At 36.3% G+C, this 15,676-nt stretch overlaps 4 protein-coding genes across 4 annotated transcripts; 1 reads left to right on the forward strand and 3 right to left on the reverse strand.

The window, feature by feature from the left end:
• LOC306855195 (ubiquitin carboxyl-terminal hydrolase CYLD-like) lies at positions 1–2,345 on the reverse strand. The gene is made up of 7 exons (XM_079393683.1): positions 2,271–2,345; positions 2,092–2,158; positions 1,615–1,747; positions 1,384–1,492; positions 1,142–1,260; positions 817–1,014; positions 1–617 (listed from the first exon to the last, which is right to left on the reverse strand). Exons 3-7 carry the CDS (start codon positions 1,648–1,650, stop codon positions 585–587), a joined length of 495 nt encoding a protein of 164 aa, XP_079249809.1. The 5' UTR covers positions 1,651–1,747; positions 2,092–2,158; positions 2,271–2,345; the 3' UTR covers positions 1–584.
• A 124-nt stretch (positions 2,346–2,469) lies between these two features.
• Positions 2,470–4,872, reverse strand: LOC306855193 (uncharacterized protein). The gene is made up of 6 exons (XM_079393682.1): positions 4,417–4,872; positions 3,648–3,774; positions 3,153–3,397; positions 2,891–3,053; positions 2,667–2,799; positions 2,470–2,577 (listed from the first exon to the last, which is right to left on the reverse strand). The coding sequence occupies exons 1-3, from the start codon at positions 4,744–4,746 to the stop codon at positions 3,168–3,170; spliced, it is 687 nt and encodes a 228-aa protein (XP_079249808.1). The 5' UTR covers positions 4,747–4,872; the 3' UTR covers positions 2,470–2,577; positions 2,667–2,799; positions 2,891–3,053; positions 3,153–3,167.
• Positions 4,873–7,506: 2,634 nt separating this feature from the next.
• LOC306855196 (uncharacterized protein) lies at positions 7,507–9,930 on the reverse strand. The gene is made up of 4 exons (XM_079393684.1): positions 9,762–9,930; positions 8,579–8,830; positions 7,970–8,069; positions 7,507–7,839 (listed from the first exon to the last, which is right to left on the reverse strand). Exons 2-4 carry the CDS (start codon positions 8,700–8,702, stop codon positions 7,584–7,586), a joined length of 480 nt encoding a protein of 159 aa, XP_079249810.1. The 5' UTR covers positions 8,703–8,830; positions 9,762–9,930; the 3' UTR covers positions 7,507–7,583.
• Positions 9,931–11,598: 1,668 nt separating this feature from the next.
• On the forward strand, positions 11,599–15,022 carry LOC306855191 (protein snail homolog Sna-like). The gene is made up of 3 exons (XM_079393679.1): positions 11,599–11,981; positions 12,405–12,914; positions 13,831–15,022. Exons 1-3 carry the CDS (start codon positions 11,906–11,908, stop codon positions 14,013–14,015), a joined length of 771 nt encoding a protein of 256 aa, XP_079249805.1. The 5' UTR covers positions 11,599–11,905; the 3' UTR covers positions 14,016–15,022.
• Positions 15,023–15,676: the final 654 nt, after the last annotated feature.

Below are 15,676 nucleotides of genomic sequence, written 5' to 3' on the forward strand. Positions count from 1 at the left end.
GAATTAAATGAAGATTTATCAAGACAGACAAATGAAATTGGTGCAGCATAATTTTGAATACTAATATAAGCATCCTACAACTTTTCAATACAAATAAAATATACTAATCAGTACAAATAAACAATACATAATGTAATCAAAAATCATAATGAACTTACTACAAAAGAAATCATACTGAACATACTAAACAATCAAAATAAATTACATTGTTGCTTGTGTATAAATGTATATCTCTACCTGATAAAATATCTTAAGATACATCTAGGAGCCCTTTTACATATAAATACACTTCCATTAGAAGTCACAGACATTCTGTTCTTTAGCAAACTGTTCTTCTAAGCAAAACATAAGTCTACAGTAATTCATGTTTCAGCTCTGTTGATGTAATCAGACAAGCGATATAGTAGGGACACAGTAGTCCGAAGATATCAGAAATGTCTCTGCTCACTCTGTTCTCTGATACAGACACATGTATGAATCACACAGCAGTCTGCGCACCACCTCACTGCTCTGGCTCACATCTGCTGTGGACATCTCCTCTTTAGATTGTGAAAGGAAGTCTCCAACCTCAGGACAGGACCTGATCACGGGAACATTTTAGCCATTGTTATCTTCACCTAAGGATAATAATAAGATAGTGAGGGATTAACTGAAATGGAACACCCATTTTAGTGATAAACAGCATTTTATCTGGTTATAGAATCAATAATGGTGGGATTTAAAAAAAAAAAAAAAAAGGTTTGTGAAACCTCAGTGATCATGTGCAAATGACATAAATATATAGATTACATAAATATGATTTAACGTTTTACATACCACATCGTTCGGCCATACTGTCAAAGAAGATCCAGGAGCGTGGGTTAGGCCCAAATTTAACAAAAGATACATAATGGCTATACAGAGGACTGCAAACAGTTGCATCTGGTTTCTCTGAACAGGTGCATCTTCTGGAAGGTGATCTGGAACTGTAAGTTTCTGAGGAGTGTGTTCCTTTCGGAAGGGGTGAATGTGAACCTGTAGAAAGAGTAAAAATATTTGGGTTTGACTGTGGGTGAAGGCATATGGATAAAAAAACGCATTGTATCACAGAAACGTAGAAATGCAAAGTGCATAAAAAAGATTTTAGTATTAGATGCACTACCTGTGTATTGCAGGTGCTGTAATACTGCTTCATTTTGCCTGGTTGGAGCTTATGGTCCATCAGGCACTGGACACACTCATATTCAGCAAGATGACCACACAGAAAACATTCCCGGGGAGCTGGCAGAGTGAAAACAGGAGAAGTACGAAAGATATTGCATCTGAAACTGTCCAATATATGCATCCACAAAACAAATGTTATCAGGAGCAGATTTCATTTAGAAGTATGCTTGTTAAACTCACAACAATGTAAGATGTCTGTGATGTCCAGCTCTGTTGAGGGAATGATTTTAGGGAACATCCTGAACTTCTTTCCAAACCGTGGCATCTGAACTATAAGGCAAGATGGAATCTAAAATAAAACAAGGTTTGGTTAATCTTTGCAATTTATCTATGAGGTAGGAAACTATGGGGGTATGCAGAATAAAATAAATTATAATCTAATTTGCAGCAAACTATAGGAAATTAACAAACCTCTTCAAACTTCAGATCGCTTGACATGAAGGACATCTCAAGCAGCTGTTGAACCGAAGGCACAGCTCACACCTGATTCTTCTCTACAATGATCTGATGTGTATAGGCATCCTGAGCCAAGTCTCCACGTGACCTAAAAAAGCACATGCAGGTATTAAGATCAGTTTAAGCTTGTTTACACAGAATGCACACAGTTCAAAAGTTTTGGGTCAGAAACATTATTTTTAAGTCTCTTATGTTCACCAAGGCTGCATTATTGTTGCAATATTGTGAAATATTATTACTTTTTAAAATAGCAATTTTCTTTTTTAATATATTTTAAAATGTTATTTATTTCTGTGACCACAAAGCTCCATTTTCAGCAGCCATTACTCCAGTCTTCAGTGTCAAATGATCCTTTAGAAATCATTCTAATATGCTGATTTGGTGTATTGTAATATAATGTAATGTAATATAATCAGTGCAACTGAAACAAACCTGATTTTGAGCAATGGCTCTATATGTAAAACATGCTTTAGTAGTAGGGTGATGAACTCCTCTGGATCTGATGGCAATAAAAATGTTTTAGAGGTCAGGGTAACATTAGCTCTAAGCCACAGATTAAAACCTGCAGCTCAGCAATAACAAGTAAATGGCCGCTATGGGATAAGTAATACCTTTCTCTTCTGTTGCAAAAGATTTGCAGCCCAGCTGTTTACGAAACTTCATCACACTCTCTGCTGGAACAAAGCCTGTTCTGGTCACATGAAGTGAACTGAGAGTACCCTGATGACTATTAACACACATACCCATATGAAGCGTGTTTACTCAAGCTCCAGCTGTGCATTAGCTTTCTTATGTATTAAGAGCCTTTACCTGCGTAAACGGTTCACAATGTCCCATCTTAAAATGTGTGAAATGCCTTCCTCGCTATCTGCTGATCTGCTAAACATTCTGTTGAAAGCTATGGATGACGTGAAGAGACTGTAAAAGCAGAGGAAAAAAAGAAAATGCATCAACATGTATGAAACAGAATGAAACATGAAGTATCATGGCTTTCTTGAGACCTTTACCTAAAGAGAGTGGCATCTAGATAGCAGGAGTTGAAGTAACCTTGGATTCCCCTCATTCTGCCAATCAGATGGGACAAAACGTCTTGCTCAGCAACAGGGGGAACATCTTCATTTAAATCTTCCAGGAATGTGACTGAGAAGGAAAAAGGTCATCATCTTTAGGCCAGCAACATTCAGAATTTTCTGTAAGTGGAGGAATAATAAAGCAGACTGAAGGGTCTCACCTGAAGGAGGTTCAAGTGGTTTTGGGATCTCATTCGGGATGAACAGAAATCTGCTGTCAGGTTTGCAGTTGGTCAGTGGCACAAACAAGGTTTTGTTTCCTTCGCAGGTGAAAGACCGCTTTGTACCAAATGTCCCATCTGAACAAGTCGTCGCCTCATTGTCCTGAAAGGATTTGAGGGATATTTTTATTACTTACAAACACAAAACACCACATAATCAGCACATGCTTTATACTGAGAGAAAAAAAATGCTGATGCCCACCAGCTCAAGTCCTGCCTAGCCATTTTTCTTTCCTTCTGGAACTCCAATGCATCTGATCACCCCATACACGGTCAGTCCATTCAACGATATGACCTCTGCCGTAGATCCCACCTCCAAGGAAGAATGGGACAAGGCCTGAATGGAATTGGACACATCTGTGTTTAATAAGATACTTCCTTTTTTTGCATTGCGTGAGTTGAGAGCTGGCATGGAATTGATGCGAGACACCGCTTTCCTTTTCAAACCTAAAAGGAAAGGGAAAACATGTAAATAATATTATTGCAGAAATTATCACCTGACCCCATTAAATTTTGGTATGAAGCAAGCTAGATGCTATGAAATGTTTCAGCTTTGAGATTGACTGCATCGTTTTTCCAGTTTAAGATAACAATCTCTTCCATAGTCTCTAGTCATAGGATCTCTACAATAACACCCTCATCCAATACCCGTGAGACTTCAAATATGTTTTAAGGGCTCAAAAGATGATTAACTGACCTAAATCAATGCTGTGTCTTAGTGGTTGCCTGGTGTTTAAATGCGACGGAGCCACTTGGACAATGTCAGCTGCGCTGAAGATGGGAAGAGGGACAGTCGTCTTTGAAAAAATATCATGTTTTGTGTCCTGTGAAAAAATTCAACAGCATATCAAGAGATGCAAGTGGATAATTGCACACCTTTATCTATTTTCTTTGCATTTCAAATATTTTTTCAATGTGATCAAGAGATCAACACTTATGTCACAGTTCAAAAGTGCATGTTTAGATTATGTAACAGTACACAGTCATATCATGTTGATTCAGAAAGTAAACCTACACACAAACATGTCCTCTATATGTTATATAAAAATTATATGTAAATAAAAAATACATTTTAGCTTACAATTAATATTAATATTATTTATTTTAAAATAATTTATGTATGATAATAAAATATGTTAATACATTTCATTGACTGTAAAATAATAACAATCATACAAATATAAAAATGAGAAACTGATTAAAATATTAACTTTCTTGTGTAAAGTTACATAAACTATATTGATATTAATACTAATATACTAGAAAATCCATATATAGATGTGTATATAATAATAAATTATTTAAATACACACACAGTGTTTTATTGTTAAATATTATTATTTTCAAATAAAATAATATTAATACAAACATTAAGTAAAAAAGAATAAAATAGTCAAGTTCCAGAGTCAACTATACATGTAATTATAATAAATGTAAAAAATTGCCAGCAGAATGCCTTTCCTCACCACTAATTCCAGCTCAAATCCCAGCATCTGCAAGACCCCTGGTTTGTCTTTCTTGCCTATTTGAATCAGACTTTTGACCAGGCATGGTTGAAAGTCCTTCTTGTTTTTGACCACTACAATATCGTCCTGAGCAAGAGCGCAGATTGCATTGAAGAGCTGGACGTTGCACACGAGTTCCAGTCGTTTGCTAGCAGGTGAAACGAACAGAAGTAGCTGGGCTTGGTGGCGTGTGAGTGGGTATGTGTCCTGCTTCTTCACCGTGCCGCTGCTCTTGGCACTGCCGCCTCCTCCATAAACCATTCCTGAGATCTCCTGCTGCTGTCTCTGCATCCGCGCGTCCAACTGACCCGCGAGACATGCCCTTCTTGCTTCTCCTCACTACTATAAAGTAGCACCCCTGTCTTTCCTCGTTTGGCTCCATGCTGAGGAATGAGTGTTTGCTCCTCGCAGCGCGTGTTAAATGACAGCAGTCGCCTTATGAACACAGGAGTCAGTTATCTTCTAGCCAGGCGTGATGTCATGACACTGTATAGGATCTAGGAAATCAGTAGGCCTACAAAAAGCGTAACCAATTGATATGCATTGATACATTAATCGTATTGATTTGTATACATTTGCATTGATATTTAAGATATACAAGATTCCTACTTTTCCAATACAACCCCCCCCCCACAAAACTTTCTCAGTGGATCTATTTTGATCCCCAAAAAGTGAGTTGTCTTGAAAAGTGAGGAGTTAAAGAATCGTTCCTTTTGCTTTTGTATGCACGTTTTTCCTGCACTTTGGTTGAAAGCACCTGAGCTCAAATATCTGAGTGTATATGCACTCTTTGACTTGATGAACTTGTTTTGTAACTTGTTCTTTTCATTGTTAAATACTTTGTTAAAATATTAATCATTATAAAGGGTAAGAAGTCAACTACAGTTCAGCAAGGAGATATGAGATAGAGGTGAATGCCTCCATCCATACTTCCATATGCATGTAAAATGTTTCAAAAAGTTGTTTCAACTTAAAATAATGTTACCCCGCTGACTTAAATTTTTTAGTTTAGTCAACTAAAATATCCCAGTTGTCCCTTAAATTAACATTGAGTAACTTAAAATTTCAAGTTGAAAGAAATTTTTACAGTGTAGGTTCATTCATTTTAATTTCTGATTTACCTCTTTTCCTCATCCTGGAAATCATCTTACCCTTCTGCCCTATAAAGATAAGTATTAAAATATGACATAAATAATATCTAACTGACTGTGGTTATGTAGAACACTGCATGCAAGTTAACAGACCACACCTTTCCACCAATAAATGCATTATTTTAAATCTACCTATTTAAGCAGAAATCTGCCTCTTTATTTGTAGAAACGGGTTAATTAACACAAGACAACTGAAGTCATGTCAAACTTTCTGGCAGTGTCAGATAAAACTGCAGGGAACATTCACAGAAAGAAAAAACCTCTCTCAAATAACTATGGACGCCGCATGGCATAGTTGAAATGTATCTTGCTGCTCATCAGATCAGGTGATAGTATAAAAATGTGTTAAAGGTGCTCACCAGACTTGATGTGCTTGTAGCATGTCCTATGAGATCCTTTAACAGATTTTTTATTGCTGGTGAAGATGACCTTTACATCACTTATTAGAACAAGAATTGCACTTTATTAGTACAACATCAACATTATGAAACATTTAGTAATGTGTGATTATTGACATAACATGGCCAAATTGGTTTTACACTTATGGCAACAATTGTCCAACATCAGGTGGGTTGTGTATACTGTTGCAACACCATCTTGGTCTGCTACACGTTTGATTATGTCTTGGATGCACTCAGATGACCCGTTCGCATGACAGCACCTGCATGTGATGTTTATATGCTGCAGGGCTATGATGTCCTCAATGAGAAACAAAGAAACAGAACAGAATAACCGATGAACTGTAAATGTTCTCTCTGCTCTAATTCAAAATCAACTGAGGAAAACGGGAGATAGAACTTAAGGGGATAGTTCACCCAAAAATGAAAATTCTGTCATTGAAGAATGTTGGTAACCAAACAGTTGCTGGTATAGCCATTGACTCCCATAGTATTTTTTTCCCATACTATGGAAGTCAATGGCTACCAACAACTGTTTGGTTACCAACATTCTTCACAATCTTATTTTGTGTTCAACAGAAAAAAGAAACTCATACAGGTTTGGAAAAACTTGAGGGTCAGTAAATGATGGCATTCTTTCTTTGGTAATTTAAAAAATGTTACATTCAACAAACTCCGTGCACGTGGAAAACACAAAAAAAGATCAAATACATTTGCATTCAGTTATTTTACCTGTACAAAAAAAAAAAAAAACATTATGCTGCTTGATATTGCAAATTGGTATTTGTTATCATGTTATTTTAATTAATTATCATAATCATAGACACACTGGTGTTACTGCTTGCTGCATTTATTATTATTTTTTAGTTATTTCCTTATAGCAGCAAATGAATCAGAATTCCAAGAAAATGGCTTATTTCCGTGTTGCAAAATAAGGTGGATAATGCTGAAATAAAAAGTTAAACTGTAAATGTGCATCTTCTCCAGTTCATAATGTTATTAAAAAAAATTCAATAGACAAAACCCCCACAAGCAGTTATCATTTACTACTGTGAGACCACTGGAAGACAGTCATGTCTTATAGATTTGACACTACTCTGATGACTAGACCACACTAGGGGAACCCAGGCTCCCCCTCGTGGTTTTTATAGTGCATTGCATAATAGTAATAATAACAATACACGTATCTGAAATTATCTGTGCACGTATCTGTGCATTCCTTTGCTAATTGTTTTAAACACAATACGTTAATTTCACATGGACTATCAAACCAAAGCATAATTTAGCACAGTTTTCATATTAGCTTTATGTTACAATGAAAGAAAACAGGATAATTGAAAATTCCTTCACTTCATTTTATTGCTGCATGACAGTCTAGCACACATGTACTTTCAAATGGCCAACAATATATTTGGAACCAAAATTTTAGCTGCCACTGGATTTATTATACACTATATTGTAAATATATATATATATATATTAAAAAAAGTTCAAGCATGTTTATATCAAGCTTTTATTTTGAACCAAGATATTTGCATGTTTGTTGTTCACTTGCATGCTTGTTGACTCTTTCTGCATTTTAGTGACTAAAGTTGCGCCAACTAGGCTGATGGAGGATCACGCGATGTATGCGAGAGTAGTGTTGAGGAAGACGCTGACGAATGTGGTTCTGCCGCTGAATGCAATTGCGGCTGAGATTGTGGCGGTTGGACCTTGCCTGAGCCCGCTGTATCCGGCCCACCTGTGACACCTTGACCAGACCCCCGGCCTGAGAGACCAGCCGCTGAGATACTCGACTACTGCCTCGAGCAACAGGGACTTCTGGTTCGACCATGCTTTAGAAAGAGTGCAAAACATTTGTTCAAATCAATCCAATACTGACCGTCAGTGTCAATGTTGTTACAAGCTCACAGCAGGAATAAAGTGATACTGACTGTGATCTCTGAGCAGATGTATTGGTTTTACCTTGCATCACTGACCAAGCTGGCAGCACATTTCTCAGTGCTGGACAGGTTTCCTATTAACTTGAACTGCACCTCACTGGGTTCAGGGGATGCCTCTCCATCTACAGAAAAGAAAAATATAGTATACCAAGGAAAGCTGTAACTTAATAAACACAATTACACCTCTGTTTTGAGACAACTATTATTTGTGACAAACAAATATATTTTGAAGAAAGTTTTGCTCACACAACGGAAATCAGTGGGGTCCAAAACAACATTGTATTACACAGATGTGATAATCCATGAATCATACTTTTGAGGAATGGTTATTTTTACATCTCTCAATCAACACTGTATTGTATATTTGTACATTTCTCAATTAACATTGTAATTACAAGCGACATAATGAGTTACATCATAAGAACTTTATCTTACTTTTTGGTCATATAAATATCAGCAACTACAAAAAGAAGTGCATATTTTGCTCAGTTTCGGCCTCTGAATAAAATGGAAGTTTTTTTCCTCCTTGAGTATGAGCTCCACACTCTCATATTCTCTTATAAGACTTTTCTGCCAATTATTTCATATGCCAGTCTATCCAAGGTTTTGATATTTGTAATGCTGTACTCACCAGCTGCATTGACCAGGAGCCACCCCTCCTCGTCCAGTTCTGGTGACCCTGGTTTTGGTACAGTTGGTTCCTCAGTTGTTTCATTCACGCTACCAAAGAGCAGGTTTGTGAGCCGTTGAAACATTGTTATAAATCAGGTGTGATAGTACTGAATAACTGAAGGTTAACTTGATTGCCTGGAACACGGGTCTCACAATTCTTCCCTCTGACAGACGTTATGAGCAGATCTCAGCAGTACAACTTCAGCCAGACCTTTGATAGAGGAGAAATGTGAATACAAATGTAAACACTACGATATAGTTCCTGTTTTGAATTATGCCCACTAATCAAGACTTGAATAATAATCAGGCTTAAAGCTATTTTAGGATCATATATCATATTGAGGTCAGTCTTCCAGGCTTCTGTCAGGCTTCATTTTTAAATTTGATTTTTTTCAGGCCTGGCACCATAAAGTAGTGATACATTAAAAAGGAACAAGCGTCCTTATTTACACAATGGCTTTTCCTCTTTTAATGAACACTTAGAAATTCATAACATCAGATTACACTGTGTTTTTAGTAGAAACATATATGTTTCTTTAGTTAAAGATATGTTCAAAATGTGACTGCCATGTACAGTAAAACCTATATCTGGAGATATTTGTTCATAAAGCCACAAAGATGGATGAGCAGAGTTTTGGGAGTGCATTGTTGGACCCCAGCTCCATTGTTGGCGTCCATCTGTCGTTCCCCAGCTAGGGGGGGGTGTGCCATTAAAACAATACATATATTTTCTCTGAAAACACAGCATCTGCATTATGTGGAAATGGTTTAATTTCGATGGTTTTTATGCAGAGTTTATTTAGTAGCATTTATTTATTTATTTTTGCTCCCTCTCCTTGAATGCTTGAATCATTTAGAAAGGCAATTGGGTCACTGATTTATCCGTGTGTGCAATAGGATACAAATACACACTAAAACAAAGTGTCCAGTAAAAGAAATGTAAATGACAAATAACGTTACTATCATATCACTATCAATGAATGAAGCAGCGTCATATGCTTCGATTATGAAATATAGTGTTATAACATATTCATTTATACAAATTTATATATATGCATATATACAAACAAAACAGATTTAGGAAAATACGCATTTTCTCACAAAGTCTAAAAAGAGGCTTTAGTAAAACATACTAACGTTACCTGCTTCTTTACAGAGCAACCGATTTTCCGACGTCTAAATCGCTAAAAATAAATCTTTGGTTGTTTAATCCGAGGTAGAGGTGCAGAATATATATTGTTTTCTTTAGTTTATTTTTGCTTTTAGAAACTGTTCCTTGTAAATTACAGCACCGATCCCAACCCAACGAACAGCTGATAATAAAAAATAAAAAAAAACAATGATGTAGCTCCGCCCACAGTTGAGCACTAATCCAATAGGATTCGTACACAAACCGAGGGGTGGAGCCAGAATGTAACGGGGCGTATTAAGCGTTTTTCCATCTATTACAGACCTGGGAACAGTTTTTTACAGTATACTATAAAACTCATTGGTTGACCGTGAGTAAAACCGATTCCAGTTCAGCTGTGGAGGAAGGGGGCGGGGTTACAAATTTCGAAAACTGCACAATGACAGTAGGTATGGGTATGAAGGAGAGTTTTTTTTAAAGGCATAATTCACTTAGAAATTCAAATTTGCCTTTATGTAGTTCCAAACCAATATGGTTTGCTATCTTCAGTGGAAAACTAAAAAGAGAACATTAGGTGGGCAGATTTAGTCACGATGGAAAAGATGCAATCAAAGTCAGCAGTGACTGAAGCTAAAAGTGTAACATTTTACAACATTTTTCCTCATTAATTATAAAATAAGCCTCTAATTCCCTCTAAATGCTATAAATAAAACACGTTTTGATCAAAATTAATGGACACATGAGGGACACATTAGTATTACTATTTTAATGTAATTAAAACGCAAACGTGGTTGATAGTAAGTGAATAGGAAAACACATTTTTATCACGAAATTTATCTAAAAATATTAAAACATTTAATAAGTTCAATAAGTCACGTTAAAATATTTTAAACAGAATTCGATAGGTATATAAGCCTCCAAATACCTAATAAAATATTTTTTTGTGTCTAGTTCCTCGCACTTTGTGAACACAAAGTTATTTCATTAAAAAACGTGATAGCCTACACAGTGAAGGACCAACCCTGCAGAAATTATAAATAAATATGTCTATAAACAAATAAACGTTATCATCGGAAAATAAATCAAGGAATGATTTGATAAAACAAATAATAATAATAATAACCCTGAATTTATTTTTTATTGTTTTCTTTACTTATTATTTTCTGTATTTATGTTTACATTTATTTGTATTATTTTACATTTTAAGTATTATTTCATGTATTTTTAATTATTTATAATAATATCCTTAATATAATTATATTATATTTATTTTTATATTATAGCCTATTATTATTTTAATTTTTTTAAAGCTTATGACTGCATAATCAAACAGAAAACCCGTTATGAACATCGCAAAATAACCATGTTTTTTTACCACAAGGTGGAGCCTTAATCAAACCTGTACTTTCACCCACCAAACTCATTCATTCCAGGCTCGTTTTAACATCTGTTGAAAAGTGCATTGTGCACTTGTCAGCTATATCAAAACTAGGTTATGCAACATATCCAGAACACAAACATTTTAGTTTATTATAGACTTTGAAATAAAACTGAACGACAGTGAACTTAATTACTCAACGACTTTCATTACTAAACGATGCATCTGTACAAACCAAATGTTTTTTGCTACTAAGTAAACATTAAGTAGATTTGTGCTGCACGCGCTAATTCTATTATCATCCATTATGCAAACTTTGGAAATGGCAAACAGTTCCTTCACAAAAGCTTTAATTTAAATGAACAATGATCTGGCTTTTACAAACATTGTTTTGAAGGCATGACGTAAACACTGAATACAGAATGAATAATTTGCATGATCTTAATAGGCACGAATTAAACGATTCATTTGTGCATTACCTGCGAAGTGCTCTTAGGAACATTCACACCTAGGCAGCAGTCAAGTGCTGGGTGATTAAATGAAGCACTGACGACAGCGATCGATGGCTGTAGGCTGTTCTTTTGGGCGGGTCCAAATACCCACTCAGTCTGTCAGACTATTTTAAATAAGTACAGACTCACTAATTGTAGTACAGATCAGTGTCCACGTTACGAGAACTGCGGATTGGCGAGGTCGCTTCATTTAACAGTGGAGCGGTTTCAGCGAGACTTTACACTTGAAAATAACTGGACTGGGTTGTTAAAACTGAAGAGTTCAGCATGCCTCGATCTTTCCTGGTAAAAAAGTATTTCACCAGCAAGAGGCCAAACTACAGCGAGTTGGAATGTTTGAACGGTGAGTTTTGGTCTATTTTAAAACAAACAAAAAAAATCGAATCGATCTAAACGTAAAACTTTTTAGAGAGTTAACAAAACTTGCACATAGATTGGCTAAATAATAACAATTGTATTCATGTTAGAGTTTTCATCAAGCTTCGATATAATATTTATATATATAATTTTAAAAGTAAGCTTGTGGATAATTTCTCGTGTGTGGAATTTCGATTTAGACACAGCTCCTTTTCTTTACTGGATCTGGTTGCATGTGAGATGCACGCGCTTTTTTTTTCTACTTCACTTTTTACTTTGTTGCAACTCTGCCTTATGCTTTTCATTGGCAATCACTTATATTGTAAACTATCAGGTCCTTTAAATCGAGTTTTTCTGGTTGTAAAATCATGATTAGGAACCTTTTCTGTCGTTCTCTCTCACCCATCAGATACTCGACCAGACAGATACCCACTAGCAGAACTTCCAGCAGTCACCAGCGACTTTCCAGTAACTTGCTTGACCACTGGACTGGTTTGGGATGTCAGCCTGCTACCCTCCCTACACGATACCACATCCCCATCCACCCTTTCAAGTAGCCAGGGCCCGCTGGACCTCAGCTCCCCGTCCAGCATCAGCTGCAGCAGTAGTGGGGAAGAAGATGAAGGACGCACCTCAGACCCACCGAGCCCAGATTCCTCAGACACCTACCACCCCCAACAAACCAGCAGGCCGAGGCGCAACAGCAAGAACAGAGCAGGACAGAGAGAGGACAAGAGCGAGGCCACCGTCCCAGCCACTCGACCGGCCTTCTTCTGCAAGCACTGTCCTAAAGAATACAACAGCCTGGGTGCCTTGAAGATGCACATTCGCTCACACACACTACCATGCGTCTGCCCCACCTGTGGAAAGGCATTCTCACGACCCTGGCTGTTAAGAGGACACATTCGCACACATACAGGTACACCAACTAACTTACAAAATCTTTTCTCATTTGAAGGCTTATTTCATCAGTTATTAACACCAAATTTGGTTCATACTGATTTGCATAAAAATCTTGGAAGTTTGAAATTTTATCTATTACTTTTTAAAGATATAGCAGACTAAACAATCTATTTTGCTTTGGAAATTTCAAGTCTTTCAAAATATAATTTATTTTAAGATATGTTTTTTATTTATTTTTAAGATGTAGCAGAGTAAATTACTTTAATTTTACTAGATTTAATTCAATGATTATTATTTTTATACATATATTGTAGCTGGACAAATATCTTCAATTTTGCTTTGAATTAAAAATATGTATTTTCCTTGTTTTTAATTAATTCATTTTATTTTTAAACATGTAGCAGAGTAAGTATCTTCTATTTTTGCTTTGGGATTTCAAGGGTCCATTAAATAATTTAAATTTTATTTTTTCTCTTAAATCTTTATTTATTTTTTTATAAATTTTAAGGTAAATGTCTTTCATTTGTCTTTGGAAATCTCTAAAATCTTTTTTCTCAATAATTCCACTGATGCAATTGCGTTAGTTTAGTGATTCACTCAGTCACGTGAGTTTGCCCTCAATAGAATTGCTTTTCATTGATCACTCATTGTGTTGACATCTTCTTAACAATGACACAATAGGACAATCTTATCAATCACTAGTGTGAGAGCAGAGATAAGCACAGAGAAGTTGATCAAGAATGCTGGGGAGCACTTGTTATCATCCTTGCTGAATAGCCACTTATTTTGTGTACTTGTGGTTGATTCAATCAGTTTACCATGTGACTGTTAGCTAATGCACTAGCATTGCTTTTTTAACAAGGATATTTACTTTTAGAAAGGACATTTGATTACAAAGCATATACATTTAACTCTCTCTCTTTTACCCACAGGTGAACGTCCGTTCTCTTGCCCACACTGTAACCGTGCCTTCGCAGACCGTTCTAACCTGCGCGCGCACCTGCAGACCCACGCAGATGTGAAGAAATACCAGTGTAGCACCTGTTCTCGCACCTTCAGCCGCATGTCCTTGCTTCAGAAACACAGTGCAGCCGGCTGCTGTCCCTCCACGGCCTAAACACGCCATTTTTTTTTACAAATCGGACACGGTGCCTTGTGAGATAATAATGACCGTGCGCTTCTCCTCTCCACATCCGCGCAATATGCGACAAGAGAAGGATGACATGACATTTTCAGCGGACTTCTTAAACATAACACGGTCGATACATTTCCAAATGCCACAGACTTTTTTCCTAACCAGATTACTTCAAATGAAGGAGTTATGAATGTTTAAATATAATAGCTGTTCAGCTAGGACTCTTGAACCAGGGACAGCTGCTGTCAGTTTGGGGGTGGGCTCACATGTAGGATATGTCTCTCAGCATGACACACACACACATGCAAACATAACAGACAGACAGCTGTTCTGTGGTGCGGAGGCAGTGTGCTAACAGGTGCCACGGCCCTGACCGTCACATCTCTGATAACAGGTGGCGTCTAGAAACGCGCTCGGAGAGAGTCGTAATGGACCACAGTTGACCATGTGTGGGGGGGGGGGATTTCAGTTGGTTTTAGTGTTGTAACCTGTATGCGCAAGGTTCATCACTTGTTTTTACCAATGTTTTTTCTTTTTACCACAAGTTGTTGTTTTTTTACCTTTTGTTGTACAGGGACTGAGTTTTAAAATGCACTCCAATTTACCAAAGAGTATTGAAGTCCTGTTGGTTTGTATTATTGACACGAATGATTGGACCATTGAAACCAAAGCCATGCTACTTTTTTTTTTTTTTTGTACCTCCATGTTTTTTCAAGTGATGATATGCAACACCTTTGTATTTTTGTCTGATGTGAAGAAAAGGACATTCTCAATAAATAGACTGCAATGTTTTTTATATTGTGTCCACAATGTTTGTGGACATATCGACTTTGATATCACAATTTATTGACACCATAATTTGAGCATGAAATGTTATATTAAAATTGAGTTCAGTGCAATTTTTTAGCTTACATTTTTTATATTTCATGCCTCTTTGTATTTGTCCAAATCATTTCCAATAAAATAATTTAAGTTTGCACAAAGACTTGATTCACGCTCACTCGTTTTGGATTCGGTACAGTTGTGAAACAAATGGGGGAAAAGACTCAGCAATGGATCCTATGCAGTGAATGGGTGCCATCAGAGTGAGAGTCCAAACAGCTGATAAAAACATCAGTAATATTCCAATTGATCAGTTAATGTCTTGTTAAGTGTGTGTGTTTGTAAGAAACAAATCCATCAAGACATTTAAACCATCGCTTCTGACTAAAATATGAGTCCATAATACTTCCTCCAGTGAAAACGTCCATCTGCTGCTGTCCTCTCAAATCAAAATCCACTGACATATTTGTTTAGAACTGTTTTAACTGGTAAATAATATTTTCTCTGTATATTTCTTTCCTGATTCAGAAGACTTTTTCACTGGAGAAAGCAATATTATAGATAGAGGACTCACACTTTAGCTTGAATATATTTCTCATATAGTTTTAATGTATTATAAGTCTCATATCTTGCCACATTTCTTATGCTACTTTACTTAAAGCCATCAATGACCAGTTATAAGTATAGTAATAATAATAGTAATAATTGTTTTTCTCTCAAACAGCCATAAGATCAGATATCAGATCAGATGAATGTGTAATATGACACATTTGCTTTGAACTATTTTTATTTTAATATCAGTTTGATTATTTAGACGGTAC

This window comes from Barbus barbus (assembly GCF_936440315.1).
Source record: "Barbus barbus genome assembly, chromosome: 35".
Taxonomy (NCBI): domain Eukaryota; kingdom Metazoa; phylum Chordata; class Actinopteri; order Cypriniformes; family Cyprinidae; genus Barbus; species Barbus barbus.

Bases quoted from the DNA above. Each gene is read 5' to 3' on its own strand.
- LOC306855195 (XM_079393683.1), bottom strand. From the start codon at position 1,650: ATGTCCTTCATGTCAAGCGATCTGAAGTTTGAAGAG. The intron at 1,261-1,383 runs GTGAGTTTAACA...TCACTCTGCCAG, and splicing joins CACAGACATCTTACATTGTT to CTCCCCGGGAATGTTTTCTG. The intron at 618-816 runs GTATGTAAAACG...TATTATCCTTAG, and splicing joins CAGTATGGCCGAACGATGTG to GTGAAGATAACAATGGCTAA.
- LOC306855196 (XM_079393684.1), bottom strand. From the start codon at position 8,702: ATGTTTCAACGGCTCACAAACCTGCTCTTTGGTAGCGTGAATGAAACA. The intron at 8,070-8,578 runs GTGAGTACAGCA...TCTTTTCTGTAG, and splicing joins GCTCCTGGTCAATGCAGCTG to ATGGAGAGGCATCCCCTGAA. The intron at 7,840-7,969 runs GTAAAACCAATA...CTCTTTCTAAAG, and splicing joins AGCTTGGTCAGTGATGCAAG to CATGGTCGAACCAGAAGTCC.
- LOC306855193 (XM_079393682.1), bottom strand. From the start codon at position 4,746: ATGCAGAGACAGCAGCAGGAGATCTCAGGAATGGTTTATGGAGGAGGC. The intron at 3,775-4,416 runs GTGAGGAAAGGC...ATTTTTTCACAG, and splicing joins GATTTGAGCTGGAATTAGTG to GACACAAAACATGATATTTT. The intron at 3,398-3,647 runs GTCAGTTAATCA...CTTTCCTTTTAG, and splicing joins AAGACACAGCATTGATTTAG to GTTTGAAAAGGAAAGCGGTG.
- LOC306855191 (XM_079393679.1), top strand. From the start codon at position 11,906: ATGCCTCGATCTTTCCTGGTAAAAAAGTATTTCACCAGCAAGAGGCCA. The intron at 11,982-12,404 runs GTGAGTTTTGGT...CTCACCCATCAG, and splicing joins CGAGTTGGAATGTTTGAACG to ATACTCGACCAGACAGATAC. The intron at 12,915-13,830 runs GTACACCAACTA...TTTTACCCACAG, and splicing joins ACACATTCGCACACATACAG to GTGAACGTCCGTTCTCTTGC.